Here is a 26142-nt window from a genome sequence, read left to right as displayed (position 1 = left end):
AAACTTCCTGTTAGCACCCCAACTTTCTCCCGCCCCCTTCTCTAGCTCCACTCCTCTGGGACCCCGAATTGAAGAGCATCTGACCCGCGGACACTGCACCACGGCGTCCCGTGGCCCCATCCCTTTCCGGTGTCCGTCTTTGCCCCTCTGTTCTTCGATCATCTCTGCCAACCAAGCCTTCAGTGTGCTGCGTCTTATGTCAACCCGATCTCCCCCAATTCTCTCAGATATTACATTTTTCAGTCCCGGAATTTCCATTTGGTTCTTCAGCAGCTTCTCTCCGCCGAGCTCTCCTACTTCCCACCGTCACACCCTCAAGCCCACTTACACACGCCTGACGACTGCAACGAGTCACCACCCTGGAGTGAGGGTCCCGTTTTCAGCTTCCCTGCTTCTTCCAACACCACTAAGCTGTACCCTTCACACTATAAACGACGTGTTGTAGAGACACTACGCTCTGCTGCAGTCCTTCGGAGAGCGCTGTGGTTCTCCTTTTAAACAAGTAACTTAGCTGGACTCAAAACCTTCTCCTGCAACAGGCCCCGCAGAATCTGTTCTCTTCTTTCTGCTTTTATCCGAGCTCCAGCGCGCAGCCCAAGTAGCGCCCTCTGGCCCCCACGATACAGTCGCCCAGCAACTGCAGACAGGCATGCACACCCCACCGGCCGGTCTTGAAGGTGGGGTGCACCGCACTCCTGGGCAGCGGCTCCAGTACCCAGTCCCACTGCGCCCATGGGCAGAGAGAAAGCTGCTTGGAAGAGCTCCTGAGACACGGCGGGGCCTCGGCTGGAGAGGCCGCACTCCGTCGTTCCTAGAGCTGCACCCGAGGCTGAGAGGCTCCGGGGCTGGTCACGGAGAACCACGTGGGCAGGATCCCACCTAATCCGCAAATGCCCACACGCCTGTCTGAGGTTCGAGGTTCCACGCCAGACACGAGCAGCAGAAGACAGACTGCCGGGCGCACACCACCGCCTGGGAGCAGCCAACGCCTGCTGTGAGACGGGCCCTAACCCCACCCCACCGTCCGCTAAGCCACGGCCCACCAGCACCCGGCTCACGCGAGGCCAGGACGGTGTCTCTAGGAGTCCTGGCGCCAGCAAGTGTGAGACACAGCATAGGCAACGGCACGGATGGGACTTGAGAAGCTGGCCGTCAAGGGGACCGGGAAGGAAGCCACTCCACTGAACGGGCCCTCTGGAAACCAGGGCTTCCCGTCCCTCCGGGAGAGGGCCGGCAGCACGGGCAGCAGCCTGGCACTACCCCGGACGGCTTCCCGTGCCCTCTAGATGCCCAGAGAATATGCCGTGGCGGTGGCTGAGCCCAGAGGCGGCTCACCCTGTGGCTCGCTCCCCGGACCAGGACAGGTTGATCAGGCCTCCCACCTTCTCTCTGGTCCCCACTCATCACCCCTCCCCCTGCAACCACACGGCCAATCCATACCCAGCGTGGTCGCCTCGGGACACGCCTGGCTGCAGCACTTGGTGCCCAGGAGCCTCGCCGGTGTCTCTGGACTGGGACACTCAGGGGTGGGAACGCTGGGCTGGATCCTGCCCCGTCACACATCCTTGGAGCAGACTCACCGCGCCCAGCAGCTCCCAGGCTTCCTGGACCCGTCCTGTCCCCTCCAAATGGGCACCCGAAGTGTGCACCCATTGAGCAAAGTGCCCCCAGAGCAGAGGCTGAGGCAGGCGGGAGCGCGCGGGAGGGGCCGACAGGACCCATAGCGGTGCCAGCCCAATGGTGGTGTCCCTGGTCCTCCCGAAGTGAACCCCGGGCTCCCCCAGAGGAAGCCCCATGTGCCCCAGCCAGGCGGCCTCGGGGAGGGGGGGACGAGCTGGGGGTAGCGGAAGCGACACGGGGCAGTGGCTTTGTCCAGCACATTGGCAAGAAGCATTAGCATTTCCCATCACATCCCCCAGGCAGCCCCAGGGGTGAGCCAGCCTGGGCCCCGCGCTGCCTCGAGGCCGCCACTGGGACACCTCCAACAGCGCATTTCCCAGCCCGGCTCTCAACAAACAGCACGCCGCCCGGAGTAAATAATTTTTGTTTTCTCCTGGGCAGAAGGCGCACAACAATGGTGGGACCAGGAAGGCTCCCCGTTCACAGGAAATGCTCAGTGTGTCAGCATCGTCAGAGGGCCGTGTGAGGTCACGGGCAGCGGCCGCCACGCTGGTCACGCGCGGTAGCTCCCATTCAATGCCACCACGTCGTCTTTGATAAACTGGTACTTGTGGGGGGAGGGCAGCCAAGGGACTGGGAAAGTGGCCTATAAATGTTTAACAAAAGATCTGAACCGGGAATGGGAACATACATTCTTTCCTTCAATAGACAAAGCCTTCCCCATCAAGATAGGTCTGTATCCGCAGCAAGAATTCCATGATAACGCCAGACTCATGAGAACGAGCGCTCCGTGGGAAATGCCCACCAGCCTCGCGTGACCTCTCATAAACAGACATCAACGAGCCGTGTAGGGGACCCTGGCGAGGGCCATGGGCACCCCAGAGACGGCCCGAGGGAGGAAAGGGCGCCTGGCACAGGGAGGGTCTACAACTGGGCAGAGAGGGGGCAGGCACTCCTCCATCTGCGTGGAATGTTCTAGAACCCCAGAGCCACGGGCAGGTAGGGAGTGGGGTGAAGCAACTGGCGTTTCCAGGGGAGGAGGAACAGGCCCCGTGTGTGTGCACACACGTCCCTCCCAGAGGGCCAGGAGCCCACCGCCACCTGGGCTGCTCTCAGCGGCGTCCCCAGCACCCAGGCTGGGCTCCCTATGTGTCATCCTTCATCACAGCCCTGAAGGGGAGGCTCAGACACCCAGAAGGTGCAGTCCCCAACCTGGGCGGGCCGTGGGGGGGTGCAGGTCCCCGTGGGGTCAGAGATGGGGGGAAGGGGTCAGCTGGCTCGTGCTCCCCATGGGTCGATGGTGAAGTCTAGCCCGAGAGGGTCCCAGCGGCTCCACGGGCCACATCGGGACGAGCTATTCTGGACAGAGTCCTCCAGACTTCCTGGGCGGCACTGAATTCCGGGGGATCCTGAGGGTCTTTCTTCTGGTCGAACAAGCACCCCGCAGCCCCTGCGCTGGCCCTGAGGCTGGGCTGCTTCCAGGAATAAGCGTGCACGGCCCTCCCAGCCCTGCACTGGGGGCTCCCCGTGTGTCTGTGCTGGGGGTGCCGGTCCTATTTTAAAGGAGGAGGAGACCCAGCACCCCGGCTGGATGCACTTGGCGGGTCACTGAGCCTCTGGGAAGCCAGAGGCGCGAACCTGCTGCCGCCCCGGGCGCCCAGCGGCCGCAGGCAAAGCACCCCAGGCACACAGCCCGGCCCACTCCCGCCAGCTGGCGCCCCAGCCGCTCTCGCCCCGGCCGCCGGCACAAGCACCCACCTAGCAGCTCTGAAGTCTGCTGCCCAGAGCAAGCACCTTCACGATGGGAGAGGAACTCACAAGGCCAGGCCCGAGATTTCAGAAGCTTCCAGAAGCTTCCTAAAGCACAAAAAATGCACGGCTTATCCTACAGAGTTCCGTGCCCAGGGGGCGTGGACACTGACACTTTCCTGATCTGGCAGAAACCTGCAGAAGAAAGGCGAGGTGGCGGCGATGCCCAGGCCACAGGTGGGCGACGGGGACCGGGCGCCACGGCGGGTCCATACCTGCGGAGCCCCGCGGTCCGGGACCGCAGAACAGGGAGGGCTGCCTGAGGCCGAGACAGGCGGGCGGCTGAGACAAGATGCCCCCGGCAGTCGGCTGTCTGAGGAACAAGCAGAAACTGCCCCTCAGGAGGCTGAGCTCCCCGAAGGCCAGCGAGAGCAGCCGGCGGCCGGCACAGGCCCACACATCGAGCTGGCAGGGGGCATGGCCGCGGGGCCCTCTGCGGCCCTCTCCGCCAGTCCAGGCCCAGACCCCCGGTCCCCAGGCCCCGGGATCCCCCGGCAGCGTTGCTGCGGCCTCAAGCAGGCTGGGCCGGGTCCGAGCACGAGCCACCCTGCTTCGAAGGAAAGGACCAGAGGAAACTGCTCGCCCGGGACCTTCGGCGGCGCTGAAACGTAGCAGGCGAGGCCCGGGGCCAGAGTGGCAGGCAGGCTCTCGTGTGGGGGCCTCCCCATTGTGACATTCGCCTTTCGCTCTCACGGTCGGCGTCCCATGGGGCCCGGCCTCCCCACCAGCGGCCACTGTTCACCACCAAAGGCTCCCAGAAGCAGTCGGGGACACGCCGGCGCTAGCTGAGCCCTGGGTCCCCAGCAGGCCGACGGCCTACCTCTAGAGAACTCCCCTCCACGCGGTCATGACTAGGGTTCACGGTGACCACCCTGACGAGTGGCCTCATGACTCAGGAAAGCTGGCGCTCCATGGCCCACTCACCACCCCGTGCTCGGCTCAGACACTCCCCCCAGCAGCGAGGCTCCCTGCAGCTGTCCCAGCGGAGGCCGTGAACTAGCTGTTGAAGAGCGTGTGCCCTCCTCCGAACGCTGGTCTGTCCTGAGGACAGGGGGCTCGTGCTGCCTCACCTCCCCTCGAAGGGCAAGCACTTGGTCCCAGGGCCACAGGGGACCTCAGGCTCTGCATGAGCCCCACAGAGGTGAGAGTCGGCGGGACACGGGTCCTCCCCTCTGCTCAGACACCGCTCCTCTCTGCGTGGAGGTGAACAAGTAGGACACAGCAGATGCCTGCGACCCCCGCTGAAAACTCCCGAGTGTCATGGGGCACCTGGTGGCTCAGTTGGTGAAGCGTCTGCCTTCGGCTCCAGTCATGATCTTGGGGTCCGGGGACCGAGTCCCACATGGGCCTCTCTGCTCAGTGGGAGGCCTGCTTCTCCCTCCGCCCCTCCCTGACTCGTGCTCGCTCTCTCGCATTCTCTCAAAATAAATAAAATCTTTTAAAAAAATAAAAATCCCGAGTGTCTGGTCACAGCTGCGCAGAGAACAGCCCCTCAAACCCACAACGCGGCCACATCTACACAGCCTGCAAATTCGGCTGGGCTGTGGTTAAATTCTGCTCTGCCGCCATCATCTAAGCAAGGTGAGAGAATCCGGGAACCAAAGGCCGTCCCCTAGCCCTGCCAACGCTCCCTGGGGCCGTCTGCATGCAGAGCGGACCAACAGGCTATAGGCAGCAGGTGGCACAGGCCCTGGTGAGATCGAGGAAGCGTCCAGAGCTCAGGCCTCCCGGGGGACTGGCGGAGCTGGCGGAACAGGAAGCATGTGGGGCACAGCACGGACCCGCTGCCGGGTCCACGCAATTACGGCCCGAACAGGCAGCAATGCCCCTTAGTCCTGTTCTTAAATGACGGCAAAATGTAAGCAGGTATAAGTCTAAAATGAACTTAAGATAATTTATTCGCACTGATGCAAGGTCAGACCTCCCCAACCCCGCCGCCCAGCCCACCTCCTGCTGGCAGAACCCTCCAGGGCTCTGGCCACTTTTAGGAAACCAAGCCACTTCACCCAACCGGGACTCTCCCCCTTGTCCAGCCCCGACCACCTCCAACGGAAACTCGGGTTTCCAGGTCCCCCGTTTTGCATTTTGAGACCCATCCCCGACCAGACTTGCAGACACAGTACTTCTAACGTGGTTACTCCAGATTCTCAAAACTCAACTGAAATTTCTTAAAGTTACTCTCTCTGGTGCTCCCAAAAGCCTTCACCAGCACTAAGATATACTCCTATCCACTCTTCATCTAAATGGAGGGCAGACAGCCTATGCTGCACCCAGACACAAAGCCTACTGACATGCTATTTACATACTTTATGTGTGTCCATGTTTTGTTAAGATGTGAGTGGTTATTTTTTTACAACAAAATTACCATTATCTGGAAAGTATTTTGCGGGTGGGCATATTCTATACCGATTGTTTTTAAAAGAAAAGTTAAGAGAGCATTTGCTCTAAAGTTTATCATTTAAAAAACCTCTCTGGGATTCTGATTTTATTTCTGATACAGGTTTAAGGAAAATACTATTTGCAGTGAGTCCTTTGCAACTGTGCCTTGAACAACGCACTTCTGGAGGGAGCCGGGAAGCCACCCGGCTGTGCTCGCCTGAAGTGGAGGGGGGGTGGAGGTTGCGGTGCCACACAGGTGCCACAGGTCACCCCAAACGCACACTCAAGTGTCTGGGCTGCCTGGTATCTTATCATCGCAACACATATTTGTAATGTTTTGTTTATAATTTACTTAACTGACCTTTGGCTTTCATTGTACAGTTAAATGAGCTTTTCCTGCAGGAATTATGCACATCATTTTTTCTGTCTTCTTTAATCAAGTTTGTGTACTTGCTTCATGTTTGGTCACCACAATTCTGAGGACTAATCTGCAAAGTCTGGAAACTGCTACAAGACACTGCTTACTATTAACACTTCTAAAAACCTGTTCCTTTACCAATGCTCATATGCTTGATATTGAAAAAAGGCACAACTGCCCCAGTTTCTCTGGAAATCACCTCCTTGGAGTGGCACGTAATACCTCCTGTGATCAATCCCTGCCTACCAGACGCCAGATCTCTGCTCACACCACTCTGTGGCGAGCTCCTGCCCTTCTGCCTCTGGCCATGCCACATTCTCGCCTACACCTCTCCCTGCACAGCACAGCCTACAATGCGCTGACTCACCCTTGCTTCACTGACCTCAACTTACTCTTTGCAACAGGGAGGCCCAGTGTCCCCTCCTCCACACAGCCTCCCGACTTCCCGTCCCCTTCCTGCACGCAGGTTGGTAGCCTTCTGCCTTGTTTGCTGTTCCCATGCCTGCCTCCAACAGCTGCCAACAGCGAGTACTCTGCCCTTCCCAACCTTGCTTCTCCAGCCCATCAATCACAACCTTCCCCCAGGTCCTGGCAGAGCCCCCAGCACCAGGCCGCCCTCGAGTCCAGCCTGCTAGATAGATAACCGCCCCGCAGGCCTCCCCTGCTCAGCAGTCCCTTGATCCCTGGACCCAGGGCTTCAGTGGTCCCACTGCCTCCCACACCTCTGACCTCACCCAATTGTTCTGGTCACATGGCCCGTCTGCATGTCGACTCTAGGCCTCGCCGCCGCACCTGGCCCCATGCCCAGCACCAAGCAGGTAGGCTCTCAGTCAGGCCTCGACAGAAGAATAAGAGGCTTCGTAATTCCTTGGGAAAAAGAACTACAGCTGATGTTTCATTGTTTCTAAAATACAATGATCTGAAACACAAGGAAATCCAGACTTCCCAATCCAAACAAAACAGCCTAATGTGAATTTTTTTCAATTATTTTGGTCAAAATTCAGGAGATTCTGACAAACTCCCACCTTCACGTGTGCCTCTCCCCCTGGCCTGCTGCCTGTGGTCCATAGTGGTCAGTGTGGATGCTGGTGGGTGGAGGGGTGGGCAGGAAGGGTCCCCTGACCGCAGTGGGCTGTCCGGGCGGGACTCCCAGGCTCGGACACCACGCCTGCGGGCCCTGGAGTTCTTGCTGGACGAGGGCCGGCCGTCTGCCGACTCTAAGCCCGGGCCACGGGGCAGCCTTCGGGCTTCCTCAGTCTCGCGTCGGCAGGAAATCCCATGTTGAGCTGCAGAGTCTGTGGGGCCCGTCCTGTTTTCTTCCACATTCTGAAAACCATGGTCAAATACATGTAACGTAAAACTGGCCACTTCAATCATCTTCTGGTGTGCGGTTCAGGGGTATCAAATACATTCACGAGGCTGCACAGCTGTCGTCAAGATCCCCCCAGGGCATTCACCTTGCAAAACTGAGACCATCCCCGTGAAACACTGACTTCCCATTCCCCCTCCCCAGCCCCCACCACTTTGGGCCTCCACGAACCTGACTGTCTGGGTCCCTCAAACAGGTAGAATCCCACCACAGGATTGTCCTTCTGCATCTGGATGTTTCCCTGAGACGCACATCTTCCAGGGCCAGTTCCGATTTCGGCCATTTGCCATCCCCTCCCCCACTCAGTTCCTCGGGCCTGGAGGTCCAGCTCTGCAGCCCTCGATGCTGGGGACGGCACTGAGCCCAGCACTCCCCATACGAGGAAGCATCAATCACGGAATGATCGTGCCCCACAGTCCAGCTGGAAGCAGTCTGAGCACGCCTCCCCCAACACCAGGCCCGAGGCTAGATGCACACGCGGGCACAATACCCAGGGGACCACGGGGACCAGGGCAGTTGTGCCCCTGCCCTTGGGGCCTGGCAGACGAGCAAGCAAAGATAAGCCAAGGGCAGAGCCAAGTGCCAGGAAGGACGGGTGGGTCCTGGGGAAAACCCACCCAAGAGAGCCTGCTGATAAAACTCCCCCAGGCTTGTGGGGCCTCAGTTTCCACTGATCCGGGAAGAACGGTTAGATAAGGAGCCTCAGCCCCCTCCAGGGGAGGGAGCAGCGCCCGGCCCAATGTTCCGCTGCTAGAGAAAAAACAGAGGGGAATACAGAATTAAATTCCAAAAACCCCAACGTACTTTGGCCAAGACAATGACCTCTCTGTGCAGGGGAGGTTCCCACACTGCCCAGGGCTTCCGGGCCACCATGACGGTCCTCACGTTGCCGGAGGGGTGGGCCTCCCGTGCGTGCCTGGGAGCCGGAGAGCATCACCCCGGCATGGGTAACAGGTGTGTAGTCACTTGTAAGTGGGGCGATCTGTCGCTCCTGGGCTCTAGGCCCCAGAGGACGGCTCACGGCTCTGCACTTGCCCATTTTACCCGGCATTCAGGGACAAGGCCTCAGGCCTTCCCGGCTTCTGCAGGCTGACCTGGCCACCTGAAGCTTTGACATCTCCCTTCAGGGACGCTGCTTCCTTCCTGCCCCCACCTGGGAACATTCTGCCAAGCAGGGGAGCCACACCTCAGCAGAAGCAAGAGGCCAGGCGTCCGAGGCGACGACTCATCTCGTGTCCCTGGGCTCAACTGTCTGGGTCCCAAGGCTGAGCAGGGCATTTCTGCGGGGCCCACGTCAGCAGGACAGCTATGCCTCGGGGAAGCTTCCCGTGTAGAGGAAACTGGGGGTGGCTGGCTGCTGGGTCTGCTTTTGCAAAACAGGAAAAGCAACCAAGCACGCTATCCGCAGCAGGCCCTGGGGTGACGGCCCTGGGGTGGCAGCCCCGGCAGACAAACGCGAAGCCTTCACTGGACCCTCTGGGCGGCATCAAGGTACACAAAGGGGACGCACAGGAGGACTCTGAGAGCGTGTGAACTGCAGAAAGTACCCTGTCACCAGAACCCGCTACGTCCCAGGCAAAGGCAGTCACAGTGACACCCGGTACAGCCCTTGCCGCCCAGATCGCAACACACCTGGGGGAAGCTCCACGTTCGTCAGAGGCACCTTGCAGGAAAGACAGTAACGTGATCGCACAGCAGGTCGCCTGGTCACCCCCACCCACGCGGCCTCCGACTCCGGAGTTCATGCCCACATGCACGCACATGCTGAGTCACCAGCTGCATTTCCAGTCCCGATGCAGCGTGACCCTGTTTCCCAATTCTCACCGAGACTGTGCTGACCGGTGGGGCACCCTGCGGACTTCCCACGGGCCGCGAGCAGTCAGCTGCCCCAGCCCGCAGCTGCTGCGGGGCAAGGGCACGGTCAGCAGCCCCTCCCCCACCCCCCAGGCCCCTGCCAGCCCCACCTGCAACACGGCCCTCCCTGAGCAACCCCGGGAGTGGAGCGAAACGGGGCACTTCAGACTCTGAAGGTTTTCTCTAAGGGCGGCTGTTCAAGGGTGGGCTTCTCCCGCAGGAAGAAAGGGGAGCTTCACAGCCCAGGCATCCTGCTTCACACAGAGCTGCACGGGAAAAAAGGCTGCATTTTTATTAGACGCGCACCAAATGCACACAAGCTTTACCCCGCAGCCTGGGTGAGACAGGCAAGCTGACGACGGACTTTCCCCGTGAATTAGGAGTTCTCATTCCTCAAGGGGGCGGCCTCCTTTCTTCTAGATGGCTTTCCTTCTTTTCTCTGGAGGGTACACCTCGAACCAAGAGGAAACCGGGGGCGGGGGTAGGGCAGGGCAGGGCAGGGACCAACTTCTCCCCAGGGAAGGGGAGCTGGATGGGGCCAGGCCAGGAGGGGTGTCTGCTCGTTAGGAAGGGCTGCTCCAGGGCTCGGGGCAGACGCTTCCCCAGGCTTTCTTTGAAGAGTGACCCGGCATGTCCCCCTGAGGCTCACCACCGCCAGATCCCCGGGGAGCGTGGCACCAGGCAGGTGGTCCCAGGAGGCGTCTTCCCTGGAGAAGGGCTGAAGCCGCCTTAGCACGAACCAAACCAAACCAAACCCGGGACCTGGACTCGGAGGTGCCACTCTGACCTCCTTTATGCCAATATTTGAGCCTGGGGCCCAAGACTGCGGTTTTCAGAAGTCCCCTTCCAAAGCTGACCCGTTCAGTAAACAGGATGGGGATCCAGCGTGTAAGAAACGGGAGAGAGAGGGACGGGGCCCGCCGAGCAGGCATGAGACGCCAGCACAGACGGGCTTTCTGCTCCGACCTGGAGTCGGGACCCTCACCAGCTCTGGATGCCCCTGCGAGCGGCCACTGGGGACATGGACAAGTCACAAAGCCCCTTGTCTTGTGTCTGGCCTGGAGGAAGTCTCCAGGAGGCTTCTAGGGCTGGCTGCCTCTAGGGATGAACCTGGAGGGGAGGGGGGGTTAGGTGAGGGATGGAAACCTCACCATCCCAACAGTCAGGAACTTCTGAATTCTGACCTTGGCGGCAATGCTACTAATTAAAGAAGAATCAACTTTAAATGTAAAGACGGCCTGCCCTGGGAACAAGGGTTCGGAAGCACGGGCTGGGGGCTAAGCTGGGTCTGCTCCAAGGACAGTGCTCGGGGGACTGCTGCTGGTGGCATCTTCCACGGAGCGCGGTGACCCTTCCACGCCAACGTCCTGCCCCTTGCCAGCCAGCCAGAGGCTTGGGGCACAGAGCCAGGAAGGATGGGCCCACCTCACCACCATCCCTCCACCTCATCTGCCGCCTCCTGGGCCCAGCCAACGTGGCAGCATCCCTTCCAGGCCCAAGAAATGGCACCTGTTTCTAGTCTAAAGGCTCCTTTCAGAGAAAGAGGCGGTCACGTGGGATCAAGACAGCTGATTTCAGGTCCCCAAATGGCCAGGTAAAGCAGGGACAGGGAGGAGAGCTTGTCTGGGGCAGAGCTACCCGTGGGGAGTGTGGCCACAGGTGCCGTGGCGCTCTTTACACTTACCGGCCCATCAGGGAGTGCACGCCTCCGTCAAGTGCAACACACACACACAGTTCAGACTGTCTGGACTTAAACCGACACTAACCCGAATGTTTCAGCTCCTGAGGAACCAGCTCGCCACCGGAGCACCCTACCAGATCCCGCAGAGCAACGGCCCGAGCCAGCCTCGAAGTTCAGCTCCAGGGTCAGAGGAGAAAGGAGACAGCGGGGCCCTGTCCTTCCCAGAGCAACTCAAAGGCAGATGGCCTCCGTCATCCTCGAAGCACGGAAACAGACCAGTCCTGCCAGGTCGCTTGTCACCACACATGCACTTTGCTGAGGATCACAGGAGACAGCGTGCGACCAAAAATAAAACCCCAAGACCCAAGCTCCCTGGGAAAGACCAACCAGCACCGCCAACAATGTCAAGACCCAGGCTCTTCCTTAAGATCCTGCTTGGGCAACAAGCGGAACTTATGCCATAAAATGAAGTCAGTCCTGGAATTATGACTGTTTTCCTAATTTCTCCAAACGAGGACAGCAACAGGCCAGGCCAGGTGACTTCCAGGGCACACCACGTGTGGGCCGGTTCCTGGCTGGGGCATTTCGACACTGCGTGCCCACAAAGCAGGGAAAACCACACGGGGTGCCCGGGGGCGCCATCGGTGTAAACCGTCTGACCCCTGGTTTCCGTTCCAGTCCTGATCCTGGGGTCGTGAGACTGAGCTCCCTGCTCGGCGGGAGGTCTGCTCGGATATGCTCTCACCCCCTGCCCCTTCCCCACTCAGGCTTTCTCTCGCTCTCGCAGATAAATAAACAAAAAAGTCTTAAAAAAAGAAAGAAAAAGTGCAACTACAGTTGTGGGATCCAGCATAAACGGTCCGCCACACTCCACAGTATCAAGAGCAGGTTACCTGGTTGGTCACCTGCTGGAGATCGTGGTGCGGGGCAAGTGCCCCAGCTGGCAGGGCACCTGGCCCAGTCTGGGGCCGCCCACCTGCTGGCTCCCGCCGTCCCTCCCACTCAGCTCACAGACTCGCCAGGGAGACAGGTGACCCTACCTCCCACTGGAACCTGCAAGGCCTCGCACCACCATCTCCAAGCTCCAAGCCGAGCTGACACAGATACACGCCCCGGGAAGGGGACTTTCAACCAAAATACGGGTCCCCGCTGTCACTGTTTAACACACCCTAAAACGTGGCCGCGGAGTTAGAGCATATCCAGCAGGCCGCCTGGGTCCCAGACCAGGCAACGGGAGCCTCTCCCAAGGGAGAGGATCCAGGTCCTTCTCAGTCTCCCAGAGCACCCAACATCTGCCAAGCACACCTGGCCGGCTGGCCTTCCGAACCCGTGTACGTTCTACCGATGTATTACGCAGTAATTGTTTCAACCAAACAGAAAGTCCATTTTGTTAAAAACCCACTAACCTTTAGCCTGCCACAAAATTATGTCAATGCTAGAAGACCCAGGAAGGCCAGGGGGCCGGCCATAGGGAGATTTAGCAAAATGGGGCAGCCGTTGGCTGCTGAGGCCAGCTCTGGGGTCCCCTTAATGGGGCCCAGGTCCCCTGAGATCACAAGAGCTCAACAGCTCGCTCCACCTCTGCCAAGACCACGTGGCAGGGTCATCCCTCCTCAACGATACATGCTTCATCTCCCTAAGAGAGGCCTCCAGAACCCTCCGTATCTACTAATCCAGACTCCTGCTCAGCGGGCAGCAGCAGGGAAGGGACGGGATCCCCCACCTCCACGCGGTGTTAGGGACCCCAGTAAAATGACCACAGCCACGGGGACGTCATTCCCCTGGAGGCCCCTGCACACTCAGCCCATCCTCTGAGCCCAGTCACCTCTATTCTGGTTGTCCTCCCGGCCGGGAGGCTATTGGGTGAAAGGCACCGTGTCTTCCTTCCGTGTCCAGAGACGCCAGCCCTGTGACTCACCCAAGTCCTCTAGCACCACTGACCCCCAGAGCCAGAGGGCGGGCGGGCCCGGCTCAGCTTAGAGACCTGTGCAGAGGGCTGGGGGGACAGAAGTGGAAGTCACCCAACACCTCCCGGCTCTGCACACCGCACAGCCTGGCAGCCACAGAGAAGAAGCCGCAAGAGCCGGTGTGAATGCGTGGCTTTAGGACCACAAACCAGACAAGGCCATGGAAAAACCCAATGCTTCCACCTGTGGGGACAACAGAACAGCTCACGGCCAAGGACGCTGAAGCTGAAAGTGTTGCCGAACACTTCCCACGTTCTCGTGATGCCCATTTCCCTCCCCAGCAGGTCAACCGGGCCACTGGTGACGTTTGGTCCCTGCTCGACCCCAGTGGGCTCCCACCTGAAGCAGGCGCATCCAGGGCATCCCAGGGCCACGAGGAGGCTCCGTCTGGGGTCAAGAAAGGCGCTGACTCTAACACCTAGTTCTGAAAGGCCTCTTCCCTGGGGGGCCCTGCGGTCTCAGCCGGGTGCCACATGCACTAGGTGAGAATCTCCTTGGATCCAGCTCCATGCCCCCGGACGGGAGGGGTCACCACGGGCCCTCTGGGGTGGTGACCATACACAGGAGCCGAACGGGGCCGGTCACACCGGCAGTCACCGCAGACGTGAGGCAGGTGGACTGAACTGAAGGTTACTGTTTCAGCATCAGCTCCAGTAACTGCAGATAACAAAACTCCGTAATAAACACCACGCCTCTGGGCCCGGCAGACAACTGTTCTAAGAAAGTCAGGCTCAAGTGAGAGAACATTCTGATCACTATGTCACCCCTGAGTGTGAAGCCCGACCCCGGGAAATAAACTGGGCCTCCTGGGCTCAGGGCAAGGTTCCCCCACCCCCAAGCCCTGCTCTCCTCCTGAGCCAGCGCCCTGTAGTGCTGGGGAGTCCGCACCCTCCCCTACTCCTGAGGGTCAGGGCCTGTGGAGGTGGGAATGCGGCAGCCACTGCCACGACCTCCCGTCCAGACGCAGCAAGTGCCTTTACACTCCAGAGTAACACACTCGTGTCTACTGCCCCGGGCTAGCCAAAACCATACCAGCATCCCAGAGCACATTGGGTACTCAAGCCCCAACAAGGAGACGTGCTAAGTTGTACAGAAACTGAGCCTCACAACCTGGAAACTGGAACATTCCAAGAAGCTGTTAGTGCCAGGGTTTTAAGCCATGATACACATAACCCATCACAAAGAAAATCTGGGAATAAGGCCCCAGACCTGTCCTTCTAGAACAACCTACTTCTCAGCAACCGGAGCTTCTGAATTCCGTACTAGTCACCGTAAGCACAAAGTGGTCTAGACTGGACGGTGTCACTCCATGTGGAACTGTAACACCCGCTTACAGTTCCGCCTGCCTCTGGGATGACCTCAGCAGCGGTGCCAGACCCAAGTCCCTCCATGCCCAAGGCCCGAAACAATCAACGTCTGGTAAAATTAATTGCCGCCGGACTCCCTGAGGTCTGGCCACAAAGCCAGTCTTCCTTTCTTAAACTTGCCAAGCCCATCTCCCCGAGTAACCTCTGCTCACCACCCCCCACCCCCATCGTCACCGTCACCGGAGGCCCCTGCACGGGGGGGGGGGGGGGTCCCCCCTGCGGAGGTCTGCGGCCACCCTGCTCCCTCCAGCTCACACTGCTGCGAGGCGGCTCCAGCTGGTCCCGCACGAGCAGAGATGGGCGTCCCGTACCAGCCTTGGGTCCCGGCATCCCTGCCGGGGTACGAACGTGAAGGGCAGAGACGCAGAGGCGACAAGCATGGAGATGAGAGCAAGGCGGACCCTCATCACTCACGCCGCACTGTCCCCAGCTCCCCAGAAAAGTGCTCAACCCGTCCTGAGGTCTCACGAAGTCTCCTCAGGACACTTTTAAAGATGAATGGGTAAGGCCCGGGGTTACAGAGAGAACGTGCCGCAGGGTGGTGAGCTCAGCGGGGAGAGAAGGAACCATGCTGAGAAGAGGCAGGGGTGCGTCCCGTAACCACGGCGTCGGAAACCATTGCAAGCACCTGCCACCGCCGAGGTGGGAAACGAGGGCACCATTCGGCACTGACGGAAACGCCCGAGTTTTCAGACCCCTGCACTTGACCGATGGACCGCGGAGCCATGAGCGCTCACCAAACAGGAAGCATCATGTCTGGAGAAAGAAACATTCCTAAAACCACCAAAGCAAGCGGACACTACGCACATGCGGAGTTCTGGAACAAAAGAGAAGACTTTAAACAGCTCGGCCCCTTATCCAGAACGCTCAGAGGCTGGAAGGTTGCAGATTTTCAAACTCCCTTAGACAAGAGGGAAACTGAACACAGACAAAACACACAGGGCCTGAGCACCGCCCCCCCGGCAGTGATCCGGAGGGGACGCCACGGTCTTCCCATACGGGGCTCTGTAAGGCTCACTGAGCAGCTCCGCAAACTCCAGTATTTCTGGAAATAACTGTCATTCAGCCACGCAACGTCCACTCGAAACTCAGATTGAAGTCCTCAACAAGAAGCTGGTAATAAAAACAACGTGATTCTGGGTTTTCCAGGCCGGGCTTTGTTCCAAGCACTTGCCTTGTGCCTGACTGGGAGATGGTCTGCAGTCACCCTCCCCTCCTTGGGAAGGAAGGTGAGGGAGAGTCAGGGAGGTTCCCTGGCCTGCCCCAGGACAAGGCTGATGACCATGTCCGGGAGGCAAGAGAAGGGTGGGAGGTACCGCAGGGGAGCCGGGCACCCCGGGATTAGAGCGACTGGAAGCTGACCGCGCACCCCAGCACTCAACTGGCACCTTGCCGAAACAGGTACTTCCTCATCCACACCCAAGGCCCACCCGCCGGAGAGAAAAAGTGGCCAGAGGAGGTGGAGGGGAGCAAAAAGCCCGGGACGCTGGTTCCCAGGGCTCCTGACGCTGTCCAGCGCACCGACAAGCCCCGCGTGCCGACGTGTGCGCGAGCTCCAACCGCGACTGCCAACGCTCAGCGCCAGACACCGGGCAGAGGCACGGATGGCACTTACCAATCTGTAAGAGGACCGGCGTGACCAACGCCGTCTCCATGGCGTAACAGAACTCCCTGCCAAACATCACGGCCCCGTGCATCACCCACAGGCGCACGGGGATCCGGTCTATGGACCCCTCGCTGATGGTCTCCTCGCGGGCGTCTGCGCTGCCCGGCTTCTGCACGTTCGGCAGGGCCACGGGCAGCTCCTGGACTTGCATAGACTCCGAGTCGGCGTTCTGCGGGGCCATTCTCATTACCACCAGAAACATAGATATATGCGTGTATATGGATTTCCTCCGCCTATATAAATAATACTATCGGGTATCGTTAAGGATAAATTAGGACGCCTTCTCTCTCTGCGTCAGTCGTGTTCCTCTGGCGAGCGGTGCTTATATCCCTCCGTGTACAGAGATCTCTTAACTTCTCATGAGCGGGCGAGGCACGCAGCAAAACGAAATGATGTTTGGTCGGACTGTAAGCACACGGCTTGCTGGTTTACTGTGAATTAGAGTTAAAAATCCATAATTGCCATTCAGTTAATACTAGCTCCATCATCGTTATCGAAGCGGTGCTGAAGTTATTTTTCTTGCTACAGAGAGGTGGGAAGGTGACACAAGAAGGGGGTCCGCCGTTGCTCCCCATCGAGCGAGTGGTTGATCTGCAAAAGAGGAAAACAACCCCAGCAGAGAGTCAGTCGGGGGCGGCCGCCATGTGGCCTCCCACCCCCTGGCTGTCCAGCGCTCTGCGGACTGGTCCTGGGCCACCCGGGAGACCCCGACCTCGGATCACCACAGCTCTCTGGTGCTGGCTCTGGCTCAGCCGTGGAGAAGACAAACCCTGACTCCTAGAGAAGCGTCTTCTTGTACGATCTGATCCCGGGTCGGGGTGAAGACAGGACAAGGAAAGGCAGACAGCAGGAGAGAGATCGGCTTTTGCTCTTGAAACAGTGAGAACTAGAAGAATCGGCAGCCTCTGGGGTGGGCGGGAGAGGCGGGGGAGGCTGGATAAAGGAGCACAGATGCCGCCCAGGAGTGGATAGCAGGGAGGCGGGTCGAGCAAGGATGGGCGGCTTGCCACCCGCAGGGCAGGGGCGGTGGGAATGGGGGGTGTTCCAAGCCCACCAAAAGGCAGCTGAGTGCATGCTGTGGGCCGTCTACAGCGGTGGTCTCTGACCTTGGCAGGTTACGGCCCCTTTTCAGGAGAAAAGTGCCTGCATCGCAAACTCGACTATCTTGTCTAGGGGCTCACGGACTCCCAACCCACACACACCGTTCCTACCGGTGACCAACTCCTGACCCTGGCCCCACATTCCCACTGTCCTGGCGCCTCAAAGAGCCTTGGAGCGCATTCTGTACCCACAGGACACACGGCAACAAAGCACCCACCCCGCACTTCTACTAGAACTTTCCCCTTAGAAAGGTCTTAGGAAAATGCCAAGCAGACTAAGGACGAAGCCCCAACCAACCCACGTGCTCGGCCAGATGCAAGCCCCCAGGCACCGGGGTTCTCTTCACCCCCACCTGCAGGACAAGGGGGTCCCTGAAATCACACCACTGCGTTCCCATCTTGTTTTAAGGTTGGTCTGTGAGTTGAAATCTTACCAGAGATTTTCAACAGCTCCTTTACGTAAAAATACTTCTGGTTAATACTCACTTAACCCAGGATGGGCTTCATCAGTTCCTTCTCCCCTTCCCCCCAGAACCGGTGAGCAACCAAGGGCAGCCTTCACACGGAGCGGCCCCTCGGGGAGCCCCAGAGACCATGGCGGGGCCCCAGCCCTTCCCTCATCCGGCCACCACGGCGGGCTCCCTCCCGGTCCATTCCTGCTGCCACGGGAACATCTTTTGGGCCCAGGGGTACGCGTCCTGTCTTCACGGGTGCATCCTACACCCCCCACCCCGTGCCTTCGCTTCACTCCGATGACCCCCGTCCTCGAGACTGCTCTCAGAATGCCCCAAGTGCCCCCTACCAGCTCGATCAAAACCAGGGGGTCGAGGGGGCCTGGGTGGCTCAGTGGAGCATCGGACTCTTGGGGTCACCTCAGGTCATTGTCCCAGGGTCGTGAGACGGAGCCTGACACTCTCCCTCTCCCTCTGCCCCCTCCCGCCCTGCACGCGCTCGCACTGTCTCTCTCTCAAAACAAAACAGAAGCAACCAGGACTTCTAACCTCAATCTTTTTAAAAATGTGTTATGAAACTACTTCTAAAATACACAGTAAACAAACAAAAAATACACAGTAAACAAAACGGCGTTAAAAAGAACAACAAACCCAAGTCGTCCAGCATTAACAATCACCAATACCCGCTGTTCCCACTCCCTCCCTACCTTGAGAGAGATCCCTGTCCTAAGAAAATGGAAGAGAAGAAATCCATTTGTCAACCCATCAATCGTATACCAAAATAGGGTCTGTGGCTTTTGTGGGGTTTTCTTAAAGATTTTATTTATTTGTCAGAGAGAGCGAGCGAGCACAGGCAGGCAGAGTGGCAGGCAGAGGCAGTGGCAGAAGCAGGTTCCCCGCCAAGCAAGGAGCCCGATGTGGGGCTCGATCCCAGGACAGGGGGATCATGACCTGAGTGGAAGGCAGCCGCTCAACCCACTGAGCCACCCAGGCATCCCTGGGTCCACAGTTTTAAATGCCTTTTTCCACCAAATAAGATAGATCATTTTTATGTGAGGGACATGTACCCCAGACAGGTTTCCAAAGCCCACATGGATGACCCGGGGCAGGAATGACGATCAGCGTTTTCCAAGAACCCTAGCGACTTAGTCACGAACACACAGCCGTCCTGCTCAGTCCCGGCACTGCTGCCCAGGGCTGCCGCCATCCTGACACCCACGCCTGAACAAGGGCGGCCTCTGCCAAGGCCACGTCCACACCAGCGAGAAATCAGGCGGCTGAGCTCCACACTAGGTATCTGCGAGCTCTTCAAAGGCCCTGGTCTCCGGGAACTCTGCCCCTCTGAGGACAGCAGCCGGCGTCTGGACAGGTTCCCGGCTGTCACAGCGTGGGTGGGGGCCAGGCCGCCGCTCAACGCAGCCCCACACTAGAGAATGATCTGGCCCCCAGGGTCAACCAGATCAAAGCTGAGAAACTCTGTTTGAAGGTTATTATGAAATGGGGAAAAGTCTCCTCCAGAAATGCCAAAACATTACATTTTACACTATTACATTTTGAATCCATCAACCGGGCCAGATGTGGCAAACTCAATGTCATCGCCTCTTTGTGGAACCAAATCAGTCGTTGCTCAAAGTGGACAGGAAAATGCGGGCGGGCCCAAGCCACACTCTCCCAGAGCAGGAGGAGGTGGCCTCTGAGACGCGGCCTGCAGCACGGAGGAGGGCGCCAGCAGTCCCCTCTCGAGAGCCTGAGCATTTCTGGGGAATTCTTCAGAGACCCCCAGCTCGCCGCCACAGGCTCCAGCGACATGTGCTCAGGTGGCGTGTCTGAGGGCTCCTCTCGGACTCAGCCCTCCCCGGAAATCGGGCCGTGGCCCCACCTGTCACACGATGGGCTCTGGCCTATACCTCCGTCACACGACCCCAGCCCGGACAGGGACAAGCTCCCATGGCAGAGGCCGCCAGCCACGCTTCATCTGTCTCTACACCTCCCAGGTGCCCAGCCGCGCGGCAGGAGCCCGGGGAGGTCCCGGGAAGAGCGGATGAACACATGAATGAACGAATGCATGAGCGCCGGCTAACCGCTGACCGGGACGCCCCAGGGGCTGTGCGCAGTGGAGACCACCCCCGCCCGCACCAGCGCCCGGGCAAGGGCGTCAGGCTGGAGGGAGGCCCGCGTGAGATGGCATGAGCGTGGCGGGGGTTTACCTGTCGTTCAGGGAGGCTAGGCATTAACACAGCTGGCTTCCCTCCTGTGCAAGCGCAGTGGCACAGTGACCAGGTTTTACACACGCGACTTCACTGTCATCTACAGTGATGGAAACGACAAACATCGTTAGCGTCTTCAGGGAGTCTGCTCTGTGGGCAGCAGTTAGTAAACAACGTCCGTCCGCGCCTCACCGCCCTACAGAGCCCCGCATCCACACTCTCAAGCCAAGGCAGCAGCGCTGCACCAGCGGCACAGTCCCCAGAGCGAAGCCACTGTCCCACTAGTACCTTCCAATGGGGCTTAACTAACAGCCCCATCAGCGGACAGCAGGCTCCTTACAGATCTGGCCGAGCCGGTTCAGAGCCAGGCGCCCCACGAGACAACACCCGGGCGCCCATCAGCAGTTATCACCTGGCGGAGCTGGGCTCTGGCCGCGCTCTCTGCAAGCCCCGAGGGTCTTACAAGCTTTTAGGGGATGACAGAAGACACTTTACAAATCAAGTTTAGGCATCATGCACTTGGAACCACGAACACTGGGTACCTAAGATCAAAACTGAACAGACCCCACGGCAAGCAAGCCTGTGGGGGCAGAGCCCGTAGAAGGCAGAAGAGCCCGTGTAAGCAATTCCGCTCAAGAGCCACAGTCGAGGGGTGTCGGGGGTGCTCAGTCAGTTAAGCAGCCGACTCCTGGTGTCGGATCAGGTCATGATCTCAGGGTGGGGAGATCGAGCCCGGCATCAGGCTCCACGCTAGGCCCCAAGTCTGACTGGGATTCTCTCTCTCCCTCTGCCCCTCCCACTCCCACTCATGTGCTCTCAAATCAGTCTGCAAAGCCACAGTCGAAGTGTCCACACCACATGGGAGGCAGTAGTACTGGCCAATTCTGAGACCCCCTAGAGGGAGAGAGCACGATTCACAGACTCTGGGTCAGGCAATGCACACAGGTTGTGGGTTGTCCAACTCAGCCATTAGTTCGCAGTGATGTCTCGTGGAGCACGTGTGACATCTCGGACGCATGTTCTTGTATGTGGTGTGAGGGAAGGATACACCGTTCTCTTCTCACAGCGGCCATCGGATGGTGTCAACGGCATTTATCTGAAAGTCCACTCCCGACACTCCCGACACTCTGAGACTCCTCTTTGTCCCCCATCAAACTTCCACCAGTACTTGGGTCTGTTCCCCAGGTTCCCGTTCCGCCCGACCACCTGCTGCCCGTGCCCAGTAAGCTGCCGCTGTGAGGACAGAGGGTTCCGGAGCTTTCAGACTCTGCCGGGGCCGTGCGCTCTCACAGCTTCTTTCCCTAGCACGCCCCTATTTCTTGCAGGCTGGTGTGCACGCAGATGAGCTTGGAGAGCTCATCTTGGAGCTACTTGGAGAAGTAGCTTCTGTTGGTAATTCTTACTGCGATTCCATTAATTTTATACATTAGTTGAGGGAGGACCTCTGTGTACCCTCAGCCGGAGGAGGACGGGCTTTCTGTGTGCCCGAGACCACCTCGGTGCCTCTCATGAGAATTTCAAAATACTCTTTCCACAGGCTTTGCACATTTCTAGTTAAGTTTCTTCCTAACAATTTTATCTTTTGTTTTCTTTGTGGGCACTGTAAACAGGATTTTCTCTTCCCTTACACACCAACTGTTTGGTCATCCTACAAGAAGGCTCGTAAGTGTTCTTTGTTCATTTGCTCAGGCAGGACTGACACACGATGAAATCGTGCCACATTCAATCTGTCAGACAAACTTACACTGACATAGAACATTTCCAATACTCTGGCAAGTCCCCAAGTGTCCCTTCCCCTATAGTTAAGGCTAATGACTTTCACATTTTAATCTGGTAATCTACTTCTTTAAGTGCCCGAGAACGGACAAAAAGGCTATTGCCAAGTTAACAACAGATCTAACGTTACCAAACTACGCACAGTCCCCACCCTGGCCTAACAGGGTTACGTTCCAAAGCTCACGTACGCATTGCCTGGAACCTGATCATCAGCTCCTCAGAGACAGAACTCAGGGTCCGCCCCCCTACCCCCTCCCTCCCCCCCCCCCCCCGCCTGAACTGAACTAAATCACAGCACCGACCGGTTCAGGAGCGAGGGACCAGGACCCGTGCCGCACAGGGCCACACGTGTCCCGGGCACAAAGACTCTGGCACAGTCTCCCCTCACTTGCTCTACTTCGGGGGCCCTTCCCAGCAGGACTCCACAAGGAAAGGAAAGGAAAGGAAAGGAAGACGGCTTCGAGAAGGAAAGGCACGAGCTCACGGGGCAGGTCCCCCCGCTGCTCTCCCATCAGCCAAGCACCTGGGCGGAGGGTGACTCGTCGCACTGAGGGGAGCCACCGGACCCCGTCAAACCAGGTTTGCGCTGCCCACGAGCCTTCTTATCGCCAACGGTTTTCTTCAAGGAAGCGGTTTTATATAAATGATAGACCATTAACCAAAGGAACGAAAACCATAAAAACGAGACATTTCACGCACATCCTTCTGGAGGACCGACCGGAAGAAGCCCGAGCTCGAACCTGGCCAACCCGCGGCAGCCGCTGGACGAGGACGGGCCTGCTCCCGCCCCGCAGTGCGGACGAGGACGTGCTCCCCGGGGCCTCCACCAGAGCTGCTCAAAAGCGTGCCGTCTGGGCTGGGACCCCAGCGCCTTCCATCCAGGAGACCCAGAAACACGCTTCAGACAGGTTTTCCCCGGCAGAGAAGATGCGCTCGCCTCCGGGGCCCGCGGCAGGGGCTGCCGCAGCGTTCAGGGACAGTAGCAGCGAGGAGGGTAGGATTTGCAGATGCACTTAGACCAGTGAAACTACCATTGTTCCAATCAACAACTTCCTCTATTGTCCTGTTTCTAATTTAAGGGTAACCGATGCCAGAACACGTGACTTCCTACAATTTGCTCTGTGGAAAGCTGGCTGTGAAGGGAACGCCATCAAGCAGTTAACTGCGGAGCCATTTCGGACAGACCCCACGAGCTCCGGTTCAACTCCGCGATTCCGTCCGTCTCCGGGAACGCGGTGGGAGAGGAGTGAATGCGGGTCCGCGAAGCGACGCCAACATGTCCCGCTCCTCCCACCCTCCCTCTCCCCACCCCCTCCCCCGGCAGCGCTCTGGGCACTGGAGGCAATGGTGGCTGCTTTATGGCAACAGCCGTTTGCTTCGTACACCCGCCCTCTAAAACTGGTCATCCATAACCCCGAGAAAATCCACACAACTACTAACACCTTAAAACGCCGAGGACCCCGCCGAAGAGCGGCTAGTACAGTGCTCAGCCCGCCTCCCTCTCTCACCAACGACCACCGCAAAGAACCCGAACCTGCACGCAACACAAACGCCAGGGAAACCAAAGACCAAAGACAGGCAGCGGGCAATAAGGAAGACCTGCTTTTGCACCAAGAGTGTAAGAAGATGTAAAATCCAAGCAAGCAAGTTCAACAAATCCTTGATAAGAAAGCAGCATTCCGGCAGATCTGTTCATAAGGTTATTTCCTGCAGAGTATTTAAGAAATCCCACTGACTTCCAACATCAAATCAATGCTGTGTGAACAGACAGAGAAGCCACAGACGGAGAGAAAGTATTTGCAAACGACACATCTGCTGAAGGACTCTTCTCCAGAACACAGGACACGCTCAACAACAAGAAAACGAACACCTTGACTTACGAAAGGGCAAGACAGCCGCAGAGACGGCTCCCTAGAGATGCGCGGACAGAGTCATCGCGTGAAGACGCTCCACGCCACGTGGGATCAGAAACCTGTAAAACAAAACGATATCCCACCGCGCACCCATGAGAAGGGCTGTGGTCCGCGCAGACAACACCAGGGGCCGGCGAGGACGCCCAGCAGCAGGACGGCTCCCTCGCGGCTCGTGGGAACGCAGGACCGCGCGGCCACACGGGAACGCCGCACTTTCTCTCAAACTAAACACGCTCTTCCCATGGGGCCCAGCAACCGGGCTTGTCGGGATTTACCCAAAGGAGCTGAAAACGCATGTCCGCCACGAGAACCTGCGCGTGGATGTGTCCAGTTTTATTAACTGCCCAAACCTGGAAGCGACCGCAGCCCCCTTCAGTAGGCGAGTGTTTAAGTCATCGGGGATCCACCCGCACAGTGCAATGTTATCTGGTGCGAAAACGAAAGTTCTCAAGCCATGAAAAGACGTCAAAGACCCTTAAATGCATATCGCTAAGTGAAAGACTCCGATCCCAAATACTCCCTGCCTGATTCCAACTCCTTGACACTCTGGGAAAGGCAACACTACGCTAGAGACAGTAAAAAGCAAGTGGCTGCCAGGGACGGAGCGGGGTGGAGCGGGGACAGACGCACGTGTGCAGAGCAGAGGCATTTCAGGGCGGTGAGACTGCTCTGTAGGGTACTGTAGCAGTAGATACCTGTCAGGACACACCTGCCCAAACCCGCAGAGTGAACAGCGGCGGAGCGACCCCTACTGCAGACGATGGACTTCGGGTAATGATGACGCGTGAGTGCAGGTTTCTGAGTTGTTTTATCTGAGACGAGTGAGTGTGAGCAGGGAGAAGGGGGGAAGCAGGGCCCCCGCTGAGCAGGGAGCCCGATGAGGCCGAGTCCCTACAGGACGGTAATTTCCGATGTGAGAAGGTATTCCCAGGTTCAGAACGTTCAGACCGATCACCTCCTGAGTCCTCTCCTGTCAGGGGTTTTTGACTGTGCGTTTTTTTTAATGTAAAGGGCACTTTTTAAAAAATTGGTAAACTATTTTTTAGAATAGTTTAGGTTCACAGCAAAACTGAGCATCAAGTACCACGTTCTGTATCTCCCCGTCCTCAGGCACGGGAAGCGGCCCCCGTCGAGAGCATCCCCCAGCAGCGTGGCACGGGCGCTACAGCGGAGGAACCTGGGGCGCCTGGGGGCTCAGTTCAGCTTCTGCCTTCAGCTCAGGTCTCGATCCTGGGGACCAGGGGTCCAGCCCTGCATCGGGCTCCCTGCTCAGTGGGGAGTCTGCTTCTCCCCCTGCTTCTTCTGGTTCTCCCTCCGCTCCTGCTCCCTCTGCCCCTCCGCTCTCACAAATAAAGTCTTTTTAAAAATAAATGAATAAATAAATAAGGCACGTGACTTTGTGGTGTCCCCAAGCACACAGTCCCTCAGTGTCGTGCCCCCCACCACACTGCTGGGCTGCCAGATCAGGGGCTGGGGTCTCTGAGAGGTGATTAGGTCGTGAGGGTAGAGCCCTGGTGAATGGGGTTCGTGGCCTCATGGAAGACACCCAGGCCTCTCTGGCTCCTTCCACCATGCACGGTGAGGCCATGGCGAGAAAACGAGACTGAACTGGGGAGCACGCCCGTCAGACAGACAAAACGCCTCCAGGACTGTGAGAATTCCGAGTGTGCTGGCGAGGAGCCCCCTGGCCTGTGGTTGTATGGTTGCCCCGACGGCCCGAGACCGCGCCAATCCGACACGCACCCATGGCACAGCCCGGCGTGAGACGCTCCCTACGGGTACGAGGACCACGTGCCTCACTCACGTGGCACAGTTATTAACAGCACCCCCCACCCCCCCCACCACCTCCCCCCAGCTCTCAAGTGTCCGCGTTCGGACAGCGCACTGCCACTCCGGAGATAAATGACCAGAAACTTAGCTGAGACTTGAACCTTTTCATAACCCAGCCTTTGAGTGTTCTGTACCACAGGACGTAGTCGGGGGCACTTCAGAAACCAAACACGCCCCACGTCGGACCTGACGTCAATCTCTATTTGACTCTTGTGGATCGGCTTGCTGGGAACTTGATGGTGGGAAAGGGGGGCGGAGGGAGAGATGCGTGTGTATGCGCTGCTGTATTAACAGACCGAAGCAGAGCAGCAAAGGAAATGTGGCAAGAGGCCCCCTGGGAGCAAGGGATGAAAGTGTTGCTTCGCTGTGAACAAGTCAGTCTAATTAAAGTGTTTCTCAATGGATTCCCATCCCAGCAGGAAGCAGGAGGGGCCCAAGCCCGGGACCTCCAGCACTCCTCCCAGGCGGCTCTCATACTGACCATACTGCCCGGCCCCTCCCCGCTGGACAGCGCCCGTGGTCTCCTCCCCTGCCCTCTTACACACCTGCCCCCACAAACACATGCCCAACCCCGCACAGACGCCTCCAGGAGAGACCTGGGCCAGGCTACTCCCTCCCGCAGCAGGCCAGGGCGCGACACGTGACCGTTCAGCAGCAGCCTCAGCCCCACGGAAAGCTCCGGGAGGTGGGGACAGGCCTGCAGGACAGGAGGGAGCAGCTCCAGCCCACACGCC

At 58.5% G+C, this 26142-nt stretch overlaps 1 protein-coding gene across 1 annotated transcript in view; it reads right to left on the bottom strand.

The window, feature by feature from the left end:
- SLC45A4 (solute carrier family 45 member 4) overlaps positions 1-16457 on the bottom strand; it is a 28654-nt gene extending 12197 nt beyond the window's left edge. The window contains exon 1 of the mRNA XM_080800723.1: positions 16080-16457. Within this exon, the coding sequence (XP_080656849.1) occupies positions 16080-16332 (253 nt within the window). The 5' untranslated portion in view covers positions 16333-16457. The remainder of the gene's footprint in view (positions 1-16079) is intronic.
- Positions 16458-26142: the final 9685 nt, after the last annotated feature.

This window comes from Martes martes, assembly GCF_963455335.1.
Source record: "Martes martes genome assembly, chromosome: 4".
Taxonomy (NCBI): domain Eukaryota; kingdom Metazoa; phylum Chordata; class Mammalia; order Carnivora; family Mustelidae; genus Martes; species Martes martes.
The sequence above is the reverse complement of the archived record's forward strand: the minus strand, read 5'-3'. Positions and strand labels throughout refer to the sequence as shown.